The following is a 24,321-nucleotide window of genomic DNA, read 5'->3' on the forward strand; positions in this document are numbered from 1 at the left end:
AGCACTTCATTGAAATGGATGCCTGCTGGCTGCTGAACAAAGCCCTCCCCTCCATGTAAGGTCAACATAGGAGGGAAGGATTTCCTGTCACCCTGTCCCATGCTCACCCTCGGGCCTGCTCCTACCATTTGTTTCCTTGTCCAGATAACACTGACAGGCAAAGACTCTCCCTGCAAGGGCGTCTGGGTGGGTCAGTCGTTAAGCGTCTGACAGCCTTGAGCCAGGTCACGATCTCAGGGTCCTGCTCAACGGGGAGTCTGCTTCTCCCTCAGCCCCTCACTCCACTCGTGCTCTCTCTCTCTCTCTCAAAGTGTTAAAAACAAAAAATAACAACAACAAAAAAACCCTCCCTGCAGGGGCAAGAAATCGCCCTGCCTGGCTGACTTGGGGCTGGGAAGAGGATGAAAGGATCACCAGCTAAAGGCACTGAGCCACGAAAGAGAGTGTATCACATGTCCTATTAAACCGGACGTGAAGAAGGGCCAGCCCACCACTTCTGTCACAGCTCTGCTTCCTAGCCGAGGTACAGGGAATGACATGGCACTCTAAAGTGAGGTACGGAGGCAATGCCAGAGGCCACAGAGCAACACCAAGGAAACAGCCCCCTCTGTGGGGCGCCAGCTGGATTGTGAGAATCTTGCCCTTTTTGGTCTCCGAGTTATGTGGACAGCCAGCCACAGGACGAGACGGATGCAAGGAAACTGTCCCGGGCCTGCCTGTGCCACCCAGGGCTAGGAGGCTGTTTGGAGAAGCTCAAGTAATTTGAGCCCCCAGAACTGGCTCTGACCACCTCTGAGCCCCAAGTATGGTGTGTCCAGGGAATTTCGGAGAATGAGGCCAAGAGACTGAATATTGAGCTCAAATTTTACAGGACCAGTGGCCTCAAGGGAAGGTCTCCTTAGTGCGAGGGACTCAATGAGAGACTGAGGGAGACCTGCTGTCCACCCCCAAAGGAATGAAACGTTTTAATCCCTTTGTCACTGGAGCTCTGAGGCACCCCATCCCTCTTACAGATGAGGAAACAAAGGTTTAGAATGAAATATTCTTTGAAGGCCACCCCTGCTTCCAGGTCTGCTACAGCCAGGCCAGAACACGCCCGTTTCTCCAAGGGCACTGCAGACAAGGTGCAGCCGCTGATTCCTGGTGGTTCTAGTGGACCTTTTGCTCAATCGCGGCACAAAGAGGCCAAAGTGGTGGGTTTGCACCCGCCATGCCCATCAGCTGCCTTAGTCCAAACTTCTCCGTCCAGTCGGGAGCCTCAAAAGCAGATGCCATTCAGCCCAAGGTGGGATGGATCATCCTCTACTAATGGGGGGAGGGGAGACCCTTAAAAGCTGACGCCCTTCGGTTCAGTCGTGCCATTCTGCCCTGTTTCAGAAAAATCACATTTTTTTTAATGTCAAGTCATATACTGTCCAATCTATACTGAGCTGGCTTTGTGAGATAGGCAAATATTCTCATGCACTTTCTCTCCTTTATGAAACCTTCCCAACATCTCAGACACCATCCTCTGCTCAAATCACTGCCCTGGACTCAACAGAATTCACACACACCCCACCACACCCAGGGGCCTCTGTGTGCGGTCCCTCCCAGCGGACGGAGACGTCACTGGGAATGGTCTGGGCTTTAACCCTCCTCTGGGACAAATAACCCAGCCCAGGGTCTGGCATGAAGGGCTGTGCCTCTTTGCTGATACATTTATTAACATGCGTGTATACCCCCAGAAGGAAGGGATCCGAAACACCACAGGAATCGGAGATACTGAGTTGTGTTCCCATAAAGATGCCTCTGAACAACCTGAGACAGGCAAGAGAGAGATCCCTCTTCTGAGCACACACCTAGGCGAGCTCTTTACCCACCCCTATCTCCCTCCACATCCCCAACCCTCCTGCCCTGGAACCTGCTGCAACAGCCCACGGCTGCCCTCTGGTGGATCTGCAGGGTAATAACAGAGAGACGCAGGGACTTTTGGGGCAGGCTCTTTATTAGGTGGTTATTGCTGCATTATGAAGGTCAGCCAAGGTCTGCAGAGTAAGCAGCTGTCAGCCTCAGGAACGTGGATCTCCTCTGTCGATCACAGTGGGCAGGTTTCTTCAGAAAAGCTCCCCAAAGCTTAGAAGTGGAACTGGAAAGCCTCAGTCACATGCTGCTTCCACGTTTCCAGGCTGGGCAGCAGGGAGGAGATGCCCATGACGTGCCAAGTCTCCCCATCTGACACCACCGAGGTCTGGTAGGACAGCAGCTGCACGCCTGCCTCTGCCAGGAGGCCTGGAAGTAGAGAGGAAAACCGCTGGTTGGCAGAGGGCACAGGGGAAGGCGAAGCAAGAGGCTGGGAGCGGGGCCGGAAGCCTTGGACCCCTGTGAGCAAAGATGCAGTGAGGGGTGGCGAGTGATGGTCTCAGAATCAGAGAGAGAAGAGATGGAACAAGAGGGCACCTGGCCAGCTTCTTTTACTATTCAGAGACTCTGTAGGAGCACCCTGACCATCGGGTCAGCAGGGAAGGAATGATCCAGCCACAAACTGCTTAGAGTTAGAGCAATCTCCTGACTCGCCTGTCGTCAGTTTCATCCAGACCAAGAGCAAAGGAGCAAAGCAGGGCAAGGTTCCTCTGGTCAACTGGCAAGGACGGTGAAATTAGGCCTTTTGAGGTCTGTGGACACATTCTTCCACACTTGGAAGTGCTCCAAAATGCCCAGGGCTCCAGAGTCAGGGTCCTGGGGCAGGTCCACGATGTCCGCGGACGCCCTGACACAGCAGGCAGGCTGGCCCCCAGGGCCTGCGATCGGAAGAAGGAAACCTGCACTCAAAGGCTAAGAGTTCCTGGGACACAGCCCTGCAGGCAGGTCTGCACGGTGAGCTTCACGACGGTGAGCAGGATGGTTAACAGGGGCTCTGGGGTTCTACCCTGCCACGTGGCTCTGCTACCTCTGAACTCTGTATCCCCTTCCCAGATGGTTCTGGAAACTGACTTGACAGTCCCTCTGTATGCTGCAGGTCCAGAAATACCGAGAGACGGAGCTAAAGGAGGCCAAGGCCCATGGAGTCCAATCCCAGGAGAGAACCCCTTCTGTCACACACACCCACACCCACACACACACGCACGCACGCACACTCGCCCCCTCTTCAGGAACGCAGGCAAGCCCCACAGAGCCCTCCTCACCGATCATGGTGGGTAGCATCACAGGGTTAGACGGCTGGGCCCGGAACAGGAGCAGGGGCAGGCCCCTGCGGAGAGGCACTTCCGGTCTGAAGACGGCTCCGTTGAGCGCCTGCAGCACGGGCGTGGTGCCCTGGACCAAGCCCACAGCCTGGTAGGGGGCACCTGCCAGGGCCACGGTCAAGAGGCCTTCCCCAGAGCCCTGCTCCCCTGGCGCCGCAGGATTGTGGGAGGTGGTTACCTGCAGGGAGAAGGAAAGGAGCCACGGTCGGTCCTCCCAGCTCTATGGCCCCCACCCTCTGCATCCACCCAGCAGCCGATTGGTAGGGCTGCGGCCGGGCCAACGTGCTCATCAATTCAGGGCCGGAGAAGAGGGCAAATGGGCCAAGCCTGGGGGTCCTGAGCATTAGCTTCCTGGGACAGTGCATGGCCTCCCTCAAGGGAAGGCCAGGAGGGATCTGCCAGGTACAGGTGAGGGCTGGGAGCTGGGAAGGAGGTGGAAAGGAGGCAGGCCTGTCTGAGAGGCCTCACTGCAGCTCACTGCTTCCTGAACAGAGTCAGTGGCCTGGTGGAGGGGGGAGCAGAAGAGGGGAGACATGAGGGCTCTGCTGCCCACAGTTCCTGCTGGCTCCCACAAGCTGAGGGGAACCAGAGGGGAAGACATCAAAAGGTCAGCGTGAGGGCAGCAGAGGCTAAGAGGACACACTGCTGGCTTCCGAGGCGGCAAGCTGATCAGGGGCCTGGGGGCGGCGGGAAACAGAGCCCTGCATGGGGTCAGGCACCGCCCGCTGGGCCACCCCCCAGCTTCCCACCAGAGGCAGCGCGGCTCCTCACGCTCTCCAGCCATAAAGGGCCTCTGCTGCCACCGCCTCGCACGCGCAGGGCACTTGTGCACAAAGCACTTCCACGAGCATTCAGTTCACTCTAGCAAGGCTCAGAGCAAGGCCATGCGTCCGCTTGGCAGATGGAGAAATCCGAGCTGCCTGGCCCAGGCGGACCACGTCAACAGCAGGAGCTGCGCCCAGGGCTCCCGGTCCACAAGCAGGGCTGGAAGCCTGCTCTGAAAAGGCAGGGAGAGAAGGATAGCGCCGACAGGAGAGGCAAGGGGGCAGGGGGACACGCACATTGAGGCCGGCCTCTTTCACCAGCAGCTTGGCGTTCACCAAGTTCACATCCGCCTGATCGGCAGTGTCTTTCAGGAGGCCGACAATGACCGCGGGGCTTAGGCAGTTGCCAGCATTCTTCAGGGATGTTCCTGGGGACAGAGAAACTACCGTGAGGTTACTGTTGGTTAAGCAACGCTGGAGCCGGCAGATCACCATCACCTAGCTTCGGGTCACGGACTCCTGACTGCCTTGGGGGCGCCAAGCCCAACGGGCCGAGGCCGTCCTGCTTCCCTCTGGAAGGCAGACAGACAGTGATTGTGCCCCATCCCCTGCCTTGTTTCTTCTGGGGATCCCCCAGCTCTGACTTGTCCTGTCACTGGCAATGCCCAGGGTCTCACCATCCCCGAGCTCAGATGCCCTACGGACCACAGGGAGGACAAGCCTCAACAGGGTTTTGGGAACTAGAGCCTTCCCCAGTCTCTCAACTACATCTGTACAGGCTGGAACCACTGTGAAAGTGGTGGGAGCCCACCCAGACCCTCAGGTCAGACATTTAGGGCCCTGTCCTCACTCCCGCTCGCCAGCTGAGCAGAGGCCCCCGAGGACCACCCACCTGCCCGAGGACCCGCCTCACTACGTCACAGAGTACGAACTGTCCCACGGTCGGTCTAGCACAGCCATCCCAACTCTCACTTTAGACACGAAGAGCCCCAAGTCAGAGAAGGGGAAGTCACGTGGCAGGTAAGCAACAGGGTCAGACCCAGCACCAAAGGTCTCATCGCTTATCTGGGACTCCCTCCACCCACCAGCTGCCTCTCCCATGAAAACTGTCTCTCGTGGAAGTTTCTTTTTGCACCCAGCACATGTCTATCTTAAAACACTATTTAAATGTGATTTATGAAAATCACATATTTCCCAGTGATTTTCTGTACCTTCCCTGTGTCCCCACTGGGTAGCAAGTGAACCACATATAGACAGAATGTAGGACGTGGAATCACAAGGACCAGGGTCAAGTCACTTGCCAGCCCCTCACAGTGACCTGCGGCAGACACGACCCTCTTCCCCTCCCTCTGCAGCACCCCCAACTCACCCTGTGTTACCACCTGGATGGTCCCTTTGGGGGATCCAGCCCAAGCTCGCATCAGGGTCCCCAGAGCTTCTGCCAGACCAATCCAAGGCTTGGTATGTGGAGAAAAGGCACTCGTGAGGGCCTGGGCATTCACCTGCACAGAAAAGGGGAACAGAACTGAGGTCAGGAAGAGGCTGGCACAGCTCCACCTGAAGAGCAGAAGGCCCAGGGCCATCCTTGTTTCGGGTGCCTGGGGTTGGGGAATGTGGAGACAACGTCCATCAGGCACCAACAAGACAATGACTTGTGCCTTTAGCTTGAGAAAGCTGTAGAGCAAGGAAAGGACACAAAAGGCTAAGACCATTCCAGATTGCCAGAAGCAGGAAAAAGGCATTTCTCTCACCCACTGAACTGTGCCTGCTTCATGCCCTCCACAGAAGACTGGTTTTTCCTGTGCTGGGAAATGTCTGGACAGCACAATACGAAGGTGGGTCTCTGACATAAGAGGGATATTGAGTCGCAGACTAATGGGACCTACGCTAGGCCTCTCCAAGATGCCTTCCTTTTTATTTATATGTCAACTAAAAAAAGAGAGTATGTGTTTACAGTGTCATTAATCACTTTGGCCAAATAGCACAATTTATAAAGCTGGATTCACATAACCTCAACGACCCTATCACTCTTCAAACATTGGCCCACGGGAAGTCCACCAGGAGGCATGCTGGGCAGCCGACAGGGACCAAAGCCACATGTCCTTCTAAAGTTGTTAGCTCTAGGTTCCAGACAGTTGGATCCCCACCAGGGGCTTGGTAACAAAGCCAGCTTGTCGCAGGTCAAAACTGCAATTCCATTTTGTGGTTCATGATGGTCTAGCTTCAAATTAAGCATTAGCCACTTTTGTGAGTCAGTGTGTAAAGAGAACCTAAGGATCTAAGAAGGATTTAATTCGAAACACAGGGTCTGATACAAATCCAACAGGCTGCCCATGTTGAAAACGGTCAAGGGGGCAGGGCTTCCCAGCAGACCCTCCTGTGCGGCCAGCCGCCTTGCTGGAGGGCTCCTGCGGCGGGTCTCCTCCTGCTCCTCTCCAGAAGGACACAGAAAGACCAGCCGTGAACCAGGAGGTGGGATGAGGGCAGGCCAGCTGCTGGGAGCAGAGATGCAGGCCTGAGTGCCAGGGGGCGGGGCTGAGGCTACAGCAGGTGGAGGGAAATGACCTCCAGACAGCCCCCGTGGAACCTGCACTGAGGATGCTCACGGCAGGTCTGGAAAGCCAGCCGAAGGGCTGCAAGAGTCAGGCGCCGTTGAGTGCATTTGATCCTATGTTCATCTGCGTCTAAGGTTCTGACACACAGAATGAGAGATTTCCCATGTGACACAAATGTCTTTCTTTCTAAAAGCCTACTGTAGGACAACCAGCCACTCTGGCCAGAGACTGAAATCTGCCCAAGCTTAATGACTTTGCCTGCAAGATTTTACCTCTGCTAGAGGATAGATAACAGTCTAGTTCCATCTGGAGGAGCTGGTGGCAAGCAATCCCCTTCACATGCCACCCACCACAGTGACTCCCAAGGGCTGCAACAGTGAGGGCAGAGGCCTGCCTGGCAAAGGGCCTTGGAGGGAAAGGCCCAGCCCTGACTGGCTGGCACTGGCCACAACCCAAGCCTCAGCCTTGGTCTCAGCGCGTCACCTGGGGAGAGTAGCTCAGAAGTGATACGGGCTAAGGGAATGAAAGAGTGTCCCATGCTCTGAGGAGCCAAGAGACGTGGACCAGAGAGGGGAGAGACACACAGATGGGAGGGCCAAGCATCATCGTCGTCATTGTCATTGACCACCATCCTGTAGCTGCCACCAGGCTGGCCCTGAGGGGTCCTTCAGGGGAGGAGCTGGCTCCCTTACTCTCCTGGGGGCGGGGTGTGGGGGTGTGTTTAGAAGGCATGGTGGCCTGGGGAGCTGGGCCATCACACTGGGGCTGGCAGACTGAACAAAGCATGCTGTGTCTCTCCTGCTATGGTTCTGTCCTCAGCAATGAAAATCCCCAGCGGAGGGTCAGCCAGGAAGCTCGCTCACCAGTCTCAGCCCCGCCCCCGCCTCATTCCCCCGCCTCTCTCCCAGAGAGCCACACAGCTGCAGAGAAGCTTACATCCTGGGCTTTTTTTGACCTCAGAGAATTCAGAATCTAAAGACACAAACTCGGGAAATCTTAGTAAGAGAGAATGTGGTTCATTGCAAAAGGGTGGAGGCGGCTGGGAAGACCAAGCAAGTCTTTGTGAAGGGGTGGCAAGCCCCTAAAGGAGAGCTATGCTTGGCTTACTCATCTGTGTCCCCGAAGGGCTAGGACAGCATCTGGTACCCTCTGGAGCTTAAGGAACATCCAAAGACTGAATGGAGGAGACAGGCCTGGAAGTATAGGTCAGGTTAAGCTTGGGGAAGAAACATGCCAGGAAGGGTGCGGTGTGAGCTAAGACAAAAAGTAAGGACATTAGGCCATGATCTGAGGACAGCAAGGGGGCCTGGAAGGTTCACTGTGGGGGCTGGGACTCGCCCTGCCCAGAGTTATAGGATGGATACTGTAAAAGGAACGTTCAAGCCTAGGGGGTGAGAGAGGGCCCTGACAGGCTTCTCCAGAGGCCAGCCCTCCACCCGCCGCTCCACGGCATCCAGCGTCACCCAAGCCACACTCCTTCACTCCCAAGGCATGTGGAGAACAAAGGAGCCTTTCTCTGAAGCCTGAGACCCTGGGAAAAGCCACAATCTCGGCAGCAACACGACAATACAGCAGGGCCAGGCCACTCCCTTCTGCTCCCCACCCCCCACCACCGTTAGCCAACCCACAGAGGGCTGGCTCCGGAGGAGCGCTTATCTCTGGCTCCCAGGGCTGAATCTGGTCAGCACACCACTGCTTCCCAGAGTTGTCACCGTTTGCCAAAACCCAACGCCCTCCCCTCCCCTGCTCCTCCCTCTGCCCTCAGGGCCCCAGCCTCACTTGGCTGGACTTACCACCCCCGCTAGAGATTTCCCCTTCACCATGTCCACAAACTGGATGGCGATCTCCTCCCCACAGCGGCTCTGGGCCTCCTTGGTGCTGGCGCCCAGGTGGGGGCAGCTGATGACGCTCTCGTGGTCCACCAAGGCTCGGTCCCGCGGTGGCTCCTGCCCAGGAAGAGATACCTCTCCGTTGGTTGCCGTCTCTGGTTTTGCCAGAGACGTCACGGGGTTTGAGCGACTGGCTTCCTCGTCAGTGTCCCTCCACAGCCCCGTGGACAGAGCTAGGGACGAGATTTGCCTCTCAGGTCCCCACTTATACCTATGTGCCCTTGGGTAAATTGCACCTCTCTCTGCCTTGACTTCCCCATCTATAAAATGGGTTAATACTACTCATCTCGTATCACTTTGTGCACACCATGATACGTGTAAGAACAGAAGGTTCTCAGCCCGTGGAAGCTACTGTTTCTGCTACTGGTTTTTCCCTCGAGTCTCCCCTCACCTGTGAATCCTGCCAGCACTTACAGATCCTCACGGTGTCAGACTTCACAGGCCCTCTGCCCAGCTGTCCCAACCTGGCTCTCACCACGACAGGTGGGCCTCCTGAGCACCTCTGCCCACCCTCCAGTGTCCTCTCCATCCCTTCTGTTTCCTGGGCACCATGTACTGCCCTTGAGAGGGTCACTTGGGCCCCTCCTCTGGCCACCTGGGCCTAAGAGTGCTGTCCACACAGTACCGTGGGCCACAGGAAGGCCAGGGACAGCAAGGGAGGGGCTGAGCCAGGGAACTCTTTCCCCTGGATCTGTGATGCTGGTGGCAGGACTTTGAAGAGAGGCCAAGAGGATTCAAGTGGACGTGCACTGTCCATCATTCCCTTTGGTGTAAGTAAAAGAGCAGGCAGGGAAACAGGTGAGCAAAGACGGAATCTCTGGCTCCGACAGAAAGGCAGGGGCAGCAGTCCACACAGGACGCAGGAGAACGCTTCTAGCCATTGTCCTCAGGCTGCCTTTCCTCCCCACAAGAGAGGAAGGCGGGGAAAGCCAACAGAAACTGGGTAGGATGTCTTCTTGGCAACAGGATTCATTTCATTAAAGACCTGTATCAACACATTAAATCCTGCCCCAAATCCTCAACCTCAGAACAGATTTGCTTCACCTCCTCCATGAATTTCCCACATGGCAGCAGTCCAGGGAGCCTGAGACCAGGGACTGGGTCCTATTTAAAATCTGGCTTTGCTGAAAGCCAACATGGCTGCCTCTCCAGTTTGCTATGGATGCTACTGCCCTTAAGCGGGAGCCCTTTGTGCACACGGGGTCTTCTGGGTCCTGGGCCCTCTGGGTCCTGGGCCCTCTGCTCAGCGCTCCTCTCCCTCCTACAGGCACTCACCTCTGTAAAGACGTCCAGCGCGGCACCAGCACACTGACCAGACTGCAGGGCCCGGAGCAGGGCCCCCTCGTCCACGATCCCTCCCCGAGCACAGTTCACCACGCGCACGCCCTTCTTGCACTGGGCGAAGGTGCTGTCGTTCAGCAGGCCTGGAAGGAGGAAAGAGCTCTCCTGCGGCCTGGGTGCCCCGCCTCTTCTCCTTCCCCACGGGCCCACAGCCTCTCTGGCCTTACCTCTCCCTTCTCAGCTGGCTCTGGGGCCAGGGTCCCTGTTCTGGATTTAGACCACTCTGTTTAGAAACATCCTAAATGTCCCTGAGCTGTGAGTGCTTTGAGTAGATCCTGGAACCAGGGAGGGAAGCAGTGGCCCCAGGAAAAAACCATGGGGTCACTGTTCGTGCACATCCAACCCGCTCCTGTGTTTCCAGCTAGCTCATCTTTCCTCCATGTGGGGCAGGTAAAGCCAGCAAAGCATCCTTCCGTGCTTGACGGACCTAGTCCCCAGGGTGTGCGGAAGGCGCAGACGGAGGGCCCACCCTTACCTGGGCAGTGGTTTCTGTGGCCAACCCACAAACCGGGACACACCTACCTGTGGTGGAGGGCAGGAGAGGCGTGTGCACAGTGATAAAGTCACAGAGAGGCCAGATCTCCTCCAGGGGCAGCTGCTGGACACCAAAGGAGGCCGAGACCTCCGGCGCAATGATGGGGTCGTACCCTACGGTCTGGCCGGAAGCGAGAGAGAGACTAAGACACAAGTGAATGTCGCTGTCCCTGATCAGTACTGGTATTATTAATAACGGTGGCTATTATTTGAGCATCTACCAAGCACTACTGCTAAGCCTTTCCAAATTCCAGCTTACAACTCACAGTAAGGGCTGCTACCATTCTGCTTTAGAGGTGAGGAAAGTTGGGCTCACACATTAGGAGGGGCAGGCCCGGAGTGCGAAGGGAGGTTTGTTTACCTCTAAGCTCTTAACCACGAACAGACACATGAGGAGCAAGTGTGCGCGTGTACATGCGTGTGCGTGTGTGCGCGTGTACACGTGTGTGGCTGGATACGGTGGAGCTCAGGAGCCCTTAGCAAGCAGGGAGCCCAGGAGAGGCAGGACAGCCACGTGGGGAGCAGCGACATGCTCAAAGGGTACGACCAGACGGGGAAGGACAGGCTGGCCACAGCTGAGGACCCTTCGGGCCAAAAAGCAGGCAGGGCCCCTGACTTTTTTCACAGAATGAGAAAGAAGCAGGAGGGAGCAGGGGAGCAGAGCAGGCTTATCAAGGAGACCAAGCCCGATCGCTAGGAAGGGGGCATGCTGACACAACAGCAGGCAGAGTCTGGTCCCCTCTTGACGTTCCTTTTAAAAAGGCTTCATTCAAATGCATCCAGTCTTGGAAGGCCTAACTTGGGGACTAGCCACATGGAGGTCTAAAGGACTAAGGATAGATCTTTTCGTTTTTCTTTTTTTTTTTTTTAAAGGATTTATTTATTTATTTGACAGACAGAGATCACAAGCAGGCAGAGAAGCAGGCAGAGAGAGAGAGAGGAAGGGAAGCAGACTCCCCATTGAGCAGACAGCCTGATGTGAGGCTCGATCCCAGGACCCTGGGATCATGACCTGAGCTGAAGGCAGAGGCTTTAACCCACTGATCCTGCCAGGCGCCCCAGGATAGATCTTTTCAATAAAGCAGGTTTGGCGGGGACAGGGAGCAAGCACATGAAGAAGAGGGAAAGGCGAGGCATAAAGGCACCATGGATGGGGAAGGACCCAGAAGGAAGCTTATTCTGGGCTGGCAGGGGAGGAGGGACCTCTCTAAGGCTGCGGAGAAGGGAGGGAGCAAGGGAGGCCGGCAGGGAACTCTGGGGGGTACAAACTCCATCAGCCTCACGAAACTTGCCAAAGGTCATCAGATAAAAGAGAGGGCAAAAAGGAAAGTCGGGAAGCCAAAGCTCAGAAGAAAGGTCATGTAGTTGTAGCTATTAATGGCAAACATTCCTTTAGCATTTACTGTGTGTTAGGGGCTTTCAACTCAGACCCAATGGATCAGGCCCTAGGATTTCCCCGTTTTACAGTTGAGGAAACTAAGGCAGAGAGGTGAAACGATTTAGCCAAGGTCGCAAAGCTGGGAGATGGTCAAGGGGGGACAAGAACCACCGTTTGGCTCTGAGAGCCTGCACCCCGAGTGCCCATCCGTCAAATGTGGGGCGAGGTCAGGAGGCTCCCAGCCCCACCTGAGAAAACAGGGGTGCAGTAGATAGCAACAGTCTTGGGTGCCGGTCACACATCTCCCCAACAAGGGCAAGGCATTAGAGATGACCACGTCCACACCAGCAGCTGGGAAGAATCCATAACCAGCCAGGAAGTATCTGGACCTCTCGTTACGGCAAACACTTAATCCACTTTCTGTGTGGCCTATGGGGGAGGCTCCCCCCAGGGCTCTCTCCATCAGCTGGGTCCACGTCAGCCACACTGACTGCGGGGACAGAGGTGGGGGAAGCATTACAATCTCAAAGGCATCACTCTCCTCAAGAAGGCAAGACAGCCAACTGACCTGGACAGAACCACAGGCGCCAAGGTACGGACACTGAACCAGGAGGCCCAGACCGGAGTCCTCAGTCCGAAAAGTAAAGGAGCTGGCTGAGTGATTTCAGAGTCATCCCCTGCTCCGACACTCAACAACTCAGTGTTCCTTGAAAAGGCAGTTCCCTTAACTCTAAAAGGTTACAGGTGAATCCTAGAATGTTCAGAGGTAGCCAGGGATTGAACAAGAACAAACCAACCCCACAGAAAGCAGGTCATCTCTGTGTGGTGGGATTCATTTTTTTTTTTCTCCCTTAGGCTTTCCTGGGGTTTGCAACATTACCCCTGCTCATCCTGATTCTCTTTGCTGGGGAAGAAAAAAGTCCTCTTAAAAAATAAAGGCAAAGAGTATTTCTATGTAAAATTCAGCCCTTCCAGAGAGGACATGGATGTGGTTATGAAGGAGGTATAGCTTTTGGACCCTAGGGGGGAGAGGCTGTAGGATCTCAAGCTCCTGACCACCACAGTTCCCGTGGCCGTTCCCCTCAGCTGTAACCCACTCATCTCAGCTGGGACAATGAAGTGTCCAGGCGAGGAGAGAGGATCCCAGGACCCCTGCCCGGACTCCTCCATGTGGTCCTTGGCCACCGGCTCAGAGGCCGCCCGGAACAATGGCCCCCTTCATCTCTACTCCAGATGTTCTTTGTTCATGTGAGTGGGAAGAGGAGGGGAGATACCAGCAGAGGTCACAAAGCTGAGCCCGATGGAGGCGAGTCCACCCTACTCTGGGTCTTCCAGGCTCTCAGGAGCCAAGAAACAACAGGGAGCCACGGAGAGGAAGGGTCCTGAGGGCCGAGCCGGGCCCGGTGGCCCAGGGGCGGGTGCCTGCAGCTAATGGGGAGCACATGGGGCAGAAGGAGACACGCGTCTCCCACAGTGGTCCACAGGCTGTGACTCGGCTTGCTTTCTCTTGCTCACCTGCAGAGAACTGCAGGGAAGAATTCGACTGAGAAAACTCTTTTCATTTTTCACTGGAGATACCCTGAGCAGATGGGAGCCGAACACCGCCGGGAGCTGGGATTCTTACACCAGGAGACCATGTTGCAGAGACTGGAGAGAGTAGCATTGGGCTCAGGAGACCAGTGTCTGGGTAGGGTCCTGACGTGTCCTGGGAAGGGTCAGAAGTCCCGATCCACGGAAGGTGGAACAATTGCGGATATGGACCGTCCGAAGACTATCCTTCTAGAGAAGCCTAGGGAGACCCACGGAGGGGTTCCCCACTTGAACCCCAGCCTCAGGACAGACTCCTGATGCTGAGCAGCCGGGGAACCCTAGCTCTTCCAGAGGTACTCCAGAGCCACCTCCTAGTTGGAATCGTAGAAAGCAGCCTTGAGAGGCTGACCACGGCTGCCCTGGGCCCTCTGGCTTGGCAGTAGATGCCGGAGGAAGAGGGGGCCTTCATGGTAAGGAGGCTCCAACAACGGAGCCTAACTATCACACCCTCTTACCACCTCTGGTCAAGTCTTTCGGCTTAGGATTCAAACTCTCTCCCCTTCACACAATGAAATCTTAAATGGAAACCCAATCTAAAAACTGACCAAAGAGGCAGAGGTGAAGGCCCAGAAGCCCCATCACCTACTATCCTTCTCTAGGGTTCCCTCGCTGTGTCCCTAAGGTACTTTCTAGAACTTGAGGCTCTGGGACGAACTTAAAAAAAAAAAAAAAAAAAATCAGTACTCTAGGGCAGTAGGAGTTCTAGTTACCAGACTAGGTGATAGGAGCTGCCATCCTGGGGAGCTACTATCCTGAGTAAGGCTGAGCAGTGACCTTTTAACCAACGTGGATCAGGAACAAAGACGGTGGTGGTGATGCAGGACAAAGGGTACCAGACTGGAGGTCAGGAGACCTGGACTTTAAGCTGGATTCCATCATTTACCAGTCCTGTTATCTTGAACCTATCGTAAAAGCATCCTGGGCCTCAGTTTCCTTATATGTAAGCCTGGGGTAAGGATACTGACCCCACAAGGGTCATTGTGAGCACAGTAACTGACACAGCAGACCTCAGTAAACACTGGCTGGGCCTGAAAGAATCAGGGACACCTGGCATCTCGGCCTCAATGTCCATCCCTCTGGGCTAACTTTGGATTCATCACAACACTGGCCTCCAAGAAACTGGTAAGAGATGCTGGCCTGCTCCTCACAGAAGACCTTCGTAAGAGAACACAAGGCTCAGCTCCTGGCTGGCTTGGGCCTGTTAGCTTAGGCCAACACATTCTAGGGGCCATGCCAGCCTGCATGAGCTGTGTCTTCAAAGTGTAGAACCTGTTCTTCAGCAACATGATTGAGAAAAAGCTTCAGGCAGAAGGAACGCCATACGGCCTCGGGCTCGGATGACTCAGACCACCAGCAGGCTACAGGCTGCCAGAATCCTCCTGAAACCCACATCTGGGCCATGTGGCTCAGAGCACGCCAGCAGGTGCTCTCAGATGGCCCATGAAGATTCCTTTCCAGGCCTGTGCCAGTTGGGAGGGGCAGCCTCGGTAGGCTCTCCTCCAACCAACCCCACCACACACCCCAGATACCGCTGGGGAGCTGGGTGGCTAAGCTCCCTAGCAGAGCTAAGGCCTAAGATCCCTACTTCCCTGAGGGACTGGATAGTGACAAAGAAAGAACAGGGGGTGGGCGCCTGGGTGGCTCAGTGGGTTAAGCCTCTGCCTTCAGCTCAGGTCATGATCTCAGGGTCCTGGGATTGAGCCCCACATTGGGCTCTCTGCTCAGCAGGGAGCCTGCTTCCCCCTTTCTTTCTGCCTGCTTCTCTACTTGTGATCTCTATCAAATAAATAAATAAAATCTTTTAAAAAAAAAAAAGAAAGAAAGAAAGGACGGGGGGGCAGTCCATCCCCAACATCTGAGCACAAAAGCATCTCTGCCGATCGCTCCTGTCGCACAAAGGGGTCCACTCTTAAATCACGATACTCTGGAAGGGGTCAGATGTTAGTCTCCCATTAACAGACTTATTAGAGATTGACAGCCTGGGTGAGAGCCTGGGAAAGATCCCAGGGCCAGGAACGGAAGAGGGTAATACAGATGACCTTCACGTGCTTTGCAGTGATCCCCGAGCCAGAACTACTCAGGGCTCCCTATGCCACCTAGGGATAGGGAGTTCTCCCAAGTTTAATTACAAAGTTCTCCCAAGTTTCTGTAACAAACCACAGTCCTTAATAATTTTGCTCTATTTCCTATGGCCACACCGAGAACTCGCTGCTAGACCATTTCACAGATAAAGAAACCTGTAGCCCATAGGCAATGATGCGTGCTTGGAGACATCAGAGCTTTCAAGCCACCTGCTTCTTCCTCTCTGCCAATGCTCACTGCTCTTCCTCACATGCTGGCCAAGTGTTTAACCAGGCTCGGGTGGGACACTCACTCTCTCCGTTCCATCTGGGGCCAGCTCTGGCTGCAGCTCTGTCCCCAGCTCTGTCCCCTCTGCCTTATACCTGCTGGTCCTCCTTGGATCCACTCCTCAGATGTCATGACTCTTCTACAGACTGCCCGTTAGCTATCTATCAAGTCACAATGGGGCTTCAGTGACCCCGGTGCCTTCAACCTTCCTTAGGAAGTAGACAAGAGCTTCTCACCACCACCTTCCATCTCCGGAGCTTGCAGTCTCACAGAGTATGTGAGAGTCTGACATGTACAGAGCATGAGGAAGGTCACCTTCCTTGTTCTGGAAGCCATACTTCTTTTAATGTGGCCAAAATTCACATTACCTTTTCTATCAGCCATGCCACCATTAACCACACTGCATTTTTGTCAACCAAAGGTCTCCTGCCCTAGGAAAACTTTTTAACAACACCTCTGTATCGAATATGTGTTTAGTTGCTGTTGGGGCTCATTTTAGGGCACTTATGGGGATTCTAGCTAAATTTCTTATTAGCATCGCCAATCATTCTAGCCTTCTTATCTCTTAGGATCTGATTCCACGCTATTAAGAATTACCCACTTCTACCTGCTTCCTGCCCCCCAGGCCATTGATAAAAACAGTGGAGAAGGCAGAGCCCTGCACTGTCCTATACCATCTCCCTCCAGATTGAGACAGAGCTATCCTTCAGCCAGTTACTAATCCTTTAGCACCAAGTTCATAGTCTCCATCTTAACCTCAAGGGTATCATGAAAGATCTCATCAATGTCTTACTCAAGTCCAAATTTCCAAACAATGTAAATGTCCATTCTTGAGGAAATGGCCAAATAAAAAGCAATTTGTCCACACAACAGAATTCCATGCAATAGTTTACAAATATGGTAAATTTATTTGTTCTAAGACATACATTTTTATCTTAACACCATAAATATTCTATTTTCTATAGGCATAGGATCCCTCTAGAGGCAAAGCACTGTATGCATTCCATGTAAATGCAGAGAAAAAAGTCTGAGATGATACACACCAAACTGGTGTTACCTGTGACACCAGGACTAGGGTGGTAATCAAGGAGATAAGAATCTATATTTCAATTTTTGTGAGGATTTATTCACATCTTACGTGACTAAAATACAATTTTAAAGACTTTATTTATTTCAGAGAGTACACAAGAGGGAGTAAGATCAGAGGGAGAAGCAGACTCCCCACTGAGCTGGGACCCTCATGCGGGACTTGATCCTGGGACTCCAGGATCATGACCTGAGCCAAAGGCCAGTTGCTTAACCAACTGAGCCATGCAGGGGCCCTAAATCATCCAGTTATGAAGTTATAAGAGCCCTAAGAATGACCCTGATCAATCAGTTTAATACTGGTTTTCAAAGAGAGAACAAGGGCGATTTGAAACAACCTGAGCTTAGCAAACACTTATCATTGTTTCCTGCCCGGACACTGATAAACCATCTCTTTCAAGATGGTTCAAGAATCATCTTGCCCTTTAGACACTGATAAACCATCTCTTTCAAGATGGTTCAAGAATCATCTTGCCCTTTAGAAAACCTTGCTCTTCCCCACAGCTCAAATACCAACGGAGGAGCTCTGGATGATGTCATTCAGTCATCCGTCTGCCCCGAGGCAAAATTCATCTGGACCCAGAAAGGTTAGGGAGCTCAGTCAAAGTGCCACCCGGGCCACTCCGAAATGACCAGGACTGCTGGCAGGGTCGGGGGGTGGAGGGTGGTTGTGACCACTCCAAGGCATGTTTCCCTGCCTTACAAAGATCACATCCCAGAAGCAAGACAGCCTACAGTGAACCCCCCGGAGACATCTGGACAGAAGAACCCACAGGGAGTGGCGAGGTGCTGCGGACTGACGAAACCACCCACACCCTCAAAGCCGCGCCGGGAATGTGGTTGGGTGGTACCTGGTCGGCCCAGACACCAGGATTCACATTCAGGAGCAAGCGCCAGACCTCTCTGAACAGAACACATGCCCCAGGGCTGAGGACCCGCCTCCCTCCTTGGGCCGCTGCTGAGTTGCTGAACGGGGCCGGATGAGCAAAGAAGGTGACCAGTCACCTCTACAACTTAGGAAATGAGGCGATGCTTTCTTTCTGGGTAAGTCACTGGCCCAAAGTTTCAAGTTCCTGAGAACAAAGGCTCCCAGGGAGCCAGCAGAAGCCGTGGGGAAAGGGGAGCCGTGTCTTCCCCCAAGTCTCTGTGTCCTTAGCAAGGCCCTGCCGTTTGTCTACTGCACTTGGAGTGTACTTAACCGCAGGCCTCTGCTTTTTGAGGATCAGAATTCTCTGTGAGCTAAGCCTTTCCCTCAATCCCTCACAAAAGAGGAAGGAAAAGCGCTCCTTGTGAAGCTGGGCACCTGGCCAGCCCTGCACAGGAGGGCCTGGCTTTGGTTTGTCCTCATGATCAGTGTGGATCCTGCGGGGCCTCCTCCCCCTCTTCCAGGGATCTAGAAAAATGTGCTGAGGCTGAGGAAAGTGGTCTGGCCAGCATAAATAAATGTGGTGGGGGAGCAGGGACAGGATGGGGAGGAAGATGCTCAATGCGGTATCACGGGAAGCCTATCTGGGCTCTTGTCTACCTTCCATTTGCTGGAGGCCTGCGCAAGAGCGGACCAACTGCCAACGTTAATATAAAATTAAGGATTAATCTCTAAGGTTCCTTTGAACTCTTTAGAAGCTGGGCCGACACGTAGAAAGGGAGGAAGAAGAGGAGAAAGGGAAAATGCCATTGCAGCTCTATGTCAACTTTTCTAGAAATGATCTGGCTGTCAAAACTCTTCTTTCTGTTTCACGAAAGCCTTCCCGGCCGCACTTTGAACACACCATCCCCCCAAGAGCGAACAGTGAACCAGGGGAGAACAAGGAGGTGTCCACAGGCACTCCTGGCCACCCCATCACCGGCCCCAACGGGTTGTCTCCTGTGGCTCTACGGCCTCCCCCTTTGCAAGGTCTCCTGAATGGGCCTCAGGGGGTGACAACCCTCCCTCGACCAAAAGAACCGCGGAGTTCCCAGAACAGGATGAAAGCGGGTCCTAGGAGGAAACGAATGGGTCAGGGAGGATTTCTGAGCAATAGGTGAGGTGATGGAGCCACCACACCTTAACACCATCTCACAGCATTCACACCATCACCGCTCTGTCCGTCCGCACCGTGGCACGGAGCTAGAAGATGGATGAAGGACTGCTCTGCCAGAAGGCTGCACATTTGCTCCTGTTTCTCTGAATTATCACAGGCAACAGACACAGGCAAACAAAGAGCCCTCGTGGCAGGCGAGGAAAAAGATGGGCAGGCTGCATGACCCCACAGCTCTGCTGGGACCCAGAGCTGAGGAACCTCCCCCAAGCGCGCCCAGACTTTGAGTTCAGGTGTCCCGAACGGCAGCCAACACTCCCCTCCCCATCGCCCACACCGACTTCATCAGGGACTCTGAAGGACAGTCAGAGCCTCCGAGGAAAAAGCCTTCACCTTCTCTCAAGCATAGCTGCCCCTCCCCAGGAAGCCCCAGGTCCGAGGGGTTCACCAACCTCTTACCTTCATCCCAAAGGACTGCATCCGGGTGGCCACCTCTCTTCCAATTCTACCCAGGCCAAGAATTCCCAGGATCTTTCCATTTAGCTCTGTTCCCATGAACTGCAACCAGAGAAGCAAAAGGAGAAGTGGCTGAAGTGAGCACCATGAGTGGACCTCGGCCGCTGAGCCGGGAGGGACGAGGCAAGGCTGGCCACTCACCTTCTTCCGTTCCCATTTGCCGTCCTTCATGGAAGCCGTCGCCTGGGGAATCTGCCTGCAAGGACAGACACAGGCTCAGTGGGCCCATGCAGGAGGCTTGTGACATGAGGTCTGCACAGTGCCCCCCTCTGACGGTCATTCCCCCAAGCTCAGGCTGGGTCTGCAGCTCAGGGGCAGAGACACGGAGGAGGGTCAAGGGAATTCAGCAGAGGGAAACCCATCAGCGAGACCTGATGTGGAGGCCCTGCAATTTTTGTCTCCAGCTCCCAGGGGTCTGGGACAAGGCTCTGATTCTACCCCAACCACTGAGTGACTCCAGGCTGGTAAAAAGAGCTAACCCTCCAGGGCTTGTGGGGTAATGATATGGGGGTACCGAGGGGCTCTGATAAAATCAGGTGCTCCAGAAGTCCAAGGATTCTTGCTTTGCTCTTCCATCCAAGGCCGCAACCTACACTCTCCACTGTATCAGCAGACAACTGAGAACTTACTCTTCCGTGGGAGTTTCTTAAGCCCCAGCGGTCTAAGGCTCAGCTGGGTGGGTGGGTGAGTCCCAAATCCATAGCAGCTCCTGTCCCAAAGCAGCTCCCTCCCCAGCCCATCTCCTCTTGGTTAACATGGGGGTCCTAATGCCTGCTCTATTTCAGACACTCCATGAGAAATGCTTAGACACACTTTAGCCCATGTCAAGCTCACCCCAACTGCACGGAGAGACAACTGGGGCTTCAACCCCTTGTACAGCACCATCCCACCGGAAGTAGCTGAATGGACCCAGAGCCGAGGACGTCCCTGGCACAGTCAGCCTCCCAAGTACGTAAAAGCAGCCCTTCCTCCCAGCCACAAACTCAAGGGTGGCATGTGTACACGTATGTACACGTGTGCGTGTGGTAAGGAGGGGGAGACTCCAACATACTGTTTCCATGCTCCATCTCCCTGAGATCTTACGTGGGGAAGAAGTTCCATCCCGTTGCTCTGCCCATCGGGCCCCAGGAGAGGGTCCTTGTGTCAGCCATGTCCCAAGCGCAATGACTTGTCGTGAGGAAGTGCTCCCTGCTCAGCAAAGCGAGCCTGCTCCTCTGCCCCTGACCAAGGGAGACAGGGCCCAACCGCCTCCTCCCAGGCCTGGCTCACGCTCTGCCCTCCTGGGTCCACAGTGCCATCTGAGAGGGCAGGTGGCCCTGGACATCCCCAGCTCCCTCCAGCTGCTCATGGGTCCTCTCCAGCCCTTAGCACTTCAGGGTGCTTGCTCACCAGGCCTCTGGGGAGGACGACGAGGTGGGCAAGGGGCTTACCGAGAACCCAGTGGTAGCCATCCTGACTTACAGAAAGAGAAGGTAAAGCAGGTGAGATGAAAGCTATGTAGGTTGCCTTCCCTTCTCTCTCTTTCTGTGTCACTGTTGTTCCCCTGCACTCCAGGAGCTTCTGCCGTCTGTTCAAAGTCCCCCAGTGTGAGGCCCATCCAGGCCCTCCCTCCACCCACATTGCTCAATGCTCTCAAGCTTCCAGCCACAGCGCCCACTCTGCTGTCACTGCCCTGCTGGGAAAGCAGTCCAAGCAGACACAGGAGAAGGTACGACAGACTGGCCGTACCTCCTTTTATTTATTTATTTGTCAGAAAGAGAGAGAGTGCGCACAAGTAGGGGGAGAAGCAGAAGAAGGAGAAGCAGACTCCCTGCTGAGCAGGGTGTGGAGCAAGGGGCTCGATCCCAGGACCCCTGAGATCATGTCACGACCTGAGCTGAAGGCAGATACTTAACTGACTGAGCCACCCAGATGCCCCGAGGCCATTCCTACTTAATAAGGTGCTTAGTTCTTAATTTTGATGCATCTCTGATGAGTGAAATTGTTGCATAAGAGGTTAGAAATGGGGCATTTCCTTGAAATCATTCCACTTTATTTTTATTTTTTAAAATTTTATTTATTTATTTGTCATATATGTAGAGAGAGAGCACAAGCAGAGAGAGCAGCAGGCAGAAGTAGACTCCCTGCTAAGCAAGGAGCCCAATGTGGGACTTGATCCCAGGACCCTGAAACCATGACCTGAGCCAAAGGCAGATGCTTAACTGACTAAACCACCCAGGTGTGCCCTTTACCTATTCTCTTAAATAAAGCTGGTCCTGGAATAGGACAAAAATCATTCCTGGCTCCCAAGTCTTTCCTTCCATCTCCAGAAAAAGAGTAAGAGAATTAATGAGATGGAGAGCTACAGATCAGTCACTCAAAAACAGAAACAAAAACACCCCTGAATTTAACAGCACAAGTGAAACCAGCGCTTGAGGCTTCTCCAGGGGAAATCCATCCAGCCCAGATGTTCTGGAAGATTCACACAGCCAGCTCACGGGCCCCTTCCAGGCTTGGTCCCTTCCACTGTGCACACTGGCCCTGCTCCTCCCTTTCTCCAGTTTCCTCTTCTCTTCACAGGATGGTGAGTAGCAGTGAATACTCAGAAGCTCAGGTAGAAATCTTGGGGAGGAGTTAGAACAAAGGTCAACTCCTGCAGACCCTGTCCCTGAAGGAGGGAGAACAAGTCTCGAGAGGGGAAAAGAATAATTTCTCAGCCCCAGAAGTTTCAGGCCCAAGTAGAGATGTAGAGTCCTGGTTGCCTGGGTCCCTCCGTTTAAGGAGTGAGGGTCTGTGAAGGGACCTAGCGGAATCCCTGCCCTCCCCACTGACAGCAGAATGGTTTATTCAACATCAGTCCTCAATACAGTCATTCTACTGTCCAATACGAGAAGACTCACGCCCATTCTGTGCCATACCCAGTGGTTCCTAGGCTGTCCCCCTCAACTCAAGAGGCCGACACCCCCAGAATTCCTGCTGCAAGAGCAAGACATTTGACCATCTGGATTCCCTTGTGTTAAGAATCCACAAGTAGGGGGATGGCGCCTGGGTGGCTCAGTTGGTTGAGCGACTGCCTTCGGTTCAGGTCATGATCCTCAAGTCCCAGGATCGAGTCCCATATCGGGCTCCCTGCTCAGCGGGGAGTCTGCTTCTCCTGCTGACCACTCTCTTCTCATGCTCGCTCTCCTCCCCCCTCAAATAAATAAAATCTTAAAAAAAAAAAGAATCCACAGGTAGGTACAACTTTTACTCCATTCTATCACAATAAAGATATGTAAAGCCAGCGACGAAGGTAAGCCCTGGAGGCCAGGGCAATCAGTGAGGGACACGGCCTAGCCAGGGAACCCAAAGAGAGCTTCCTAGATGAACTAACAGTCGAGCTTAATCTTGAAGAGTAAGAGTTACCCAGGGATGCCCGGGTGGCTTAGTTGGTTAACCATCTGCCTCCAGCTCAGGTCACGATCCCAGGGTTCTGGGATGGAGGTCCGCAACCAGCTCCCAGCTCAGCGGAGAGCCTGCTTTTCCCTCTGCCTCTGCCTGCCTCTCTGCCTACTTGTACTATCTCTCTGTCAAATAAATAAATAAAATCTTAAAAAAAAAAAAAAAAAAGAATAAGAGTTACTCAGATAAAGATGATGGGGAAGACTGTAGTTAAAAAATCATGTATCAATAACTCAATGTTAGTTCATTGACTGTGGCCAATTTACTCTACTAATGTCCGATATTAATAATAGGGAAGACTGGGGCGCCTGGGTGGCTCAGTGGGTTAAGCCGCTGCCTTCGGCTCAGGTCATGATCTCAGGGTCCTGGGATCGAGTCCCGCATCGGGCTCTCTGCTTAGCAGGGAACCTGCTTCCTCCTCTCTCCCTCTGCCTGCTTCTCTGCCTACTTGTGATCTCTCTCTGTCAAATAAATAAAATCTTAAAAAAAAAAAATAAATAAAAATAATAGGGAAGACTGGGGATGAGGTGTGTGGGCCCTTCTACTATCTTTACAACTTTTCTTTATATCTAAAGCTCCCCCCAAAAAAAGTTTATTACAAAAATCCCCATGCCATATTTCACTCCATCCCAACTAAATACAAATTTCTGGGGTGCAGGCCAGGCATGAGAATTTTTTTAAGCTCCCAGGTGATATCAATGTGCAGCAAAGTCTGGGAACCTCTGGGGTATGAGAAGTCTCTGAGGTACAGAGGCTGGTACCTTTTGGCATTAATTCACTCAAAAATGTTCCGAACTAAATAAAAAATGTTGAGCGCTGTTTCTGTTTTCTACCTACGTGAAGTTGGATTTTTAATAATGAGTATGATAAAAATAAAGTACTGGAAAGACTCAGGGGAAAAAAAAAAAGATGATGAGGAGGAATATTCCAGGGAGCAGAAACCGCATGCTCAAGGTTTAGAGGTTCAAGAAGCCAGAGGATGGCGTGGACCGCAGGACATGCCTGAGGAGGAGGAAAGACAACACCACAAAGGAGCAGCCACGCCAAGCGCCCCTCCCCCACCCGATCCCTTCTCCAGAAGCCACCTGACCTTCGTGTGCCAGAACAGGGTATCAAGTGTTTCATAAAGGACGGGTGGCCTGGAAGGTTCTTGGCAGTGCACACGGTGCCCAGCCAAAGTGTTTCCACCCTTCTCCAGGTCATTTTGTTTGGGGACACAGGGACGCACCAGAGGCTGGTTCTGCTGGGAAGACGGGGACTTACCTAGCCAGGCACATGATCATCCCGCAGGTGAGCTCCGCAGCACTGAGGCTGTTCCCATTGGGGGTGCTAAAGATGGAAGAAGGAAGGAGACATCAGTGGGTCCAGACCCCATATTCCCATTCCTGTCCGGACGAAACCCCCACCCTATGCCTCCTACCTGGGCTCTCCGATGGACACCTGCCCTAATCCCAGGGCTGGAGGGAAAACCCCTACCCTGGCTTTATGTTGTCATGCCGAGGGACTCCAGTTAGGGAAACACAGTCGGCCTCTCTCCCCAAGCTCACTTCTCCCAAGGCAGAGAAGTGCCTCACTTGATTGGGAGATACATGTGTGGCTCAGCATTTCGTTTTCCTCCTGTTTCAGGATCCACTTGCATATGGGGAACACAGATTCCCGC

At 53.8% G+C, this 24,321-nt stretch overlaps 1 protein-coding gene across 1 annotated transcript in view; it reads right to left on the bottom strand.

Annotated features, from left to right (window-relative positions):
• Nucleotides 1-1,966: 1,966 nt before the first annotated feature.
• The window catches only part of PHGDH (phosphoglycerate dehydrogenase), a 31,357-nt gene continuing 9,002 nt past the window's right edge, over nucleotides 1,967-24,321 (bottom strand). The window contains exons 3-12 of the mRNA XM_082688281.1: nucleotides 23,925-23,990; nucleotides 19,383-19,437; nucleotides 19,185-19,283; nucleotides 10,293-10,425; nucleotides 9,705-9,853; nucleotides 8,334-8,486; nucleotides 5,355-5,487; nucleotides 4,283-4,413; nucleotides 3,162-3,399; nucleotides 1,967-2,268 (exon numbers count right to left, since the gene is read on the bottom strand). Coding sequence (XP_082544407.1) covers nucleotides 2,114-2,268; nucleotides 3,162-3,399; nucleotides 4,283-4,413; nucleotides 5,355-5,487; nucleotides 8,334-8,486; nucleotides 9,705-9,853; nucleotides 10,293-10,425; nucleotides 19,185-19,283; nucleotides 19,383-19,437; nucleotides 23,925-23,990 — 1,312 coding nt within the window. The 3' untranslated portion in view covers nucleotides 1,967-2,113. The remainder of the gene's footprint in view (nucleotides 2,269-3,161; nucleotides 3,400-4,282; nucleotides 4,414-5,354; nucleotides 5,488-8,333; nucleotides 8,487-9,704; nucleotides 9,854-10,292; nucleotides 10,426-19,184; nucleotides 19,284-19,382; nucleotides 19,438-23,924; nucleotides 23,991-24,321) is intronic.

The sequence above is a fragment of the Mustela nivalis genome (genome assembly GCF_964662115.1).
Source record: "Mustela nivalis genome assembly, chromosome: 10".
NCBI lineage: Eukaryota > Metazoa > Chordata > Mammalia > Carnivora > Mustelidae > Mustela > Mustela nivalis.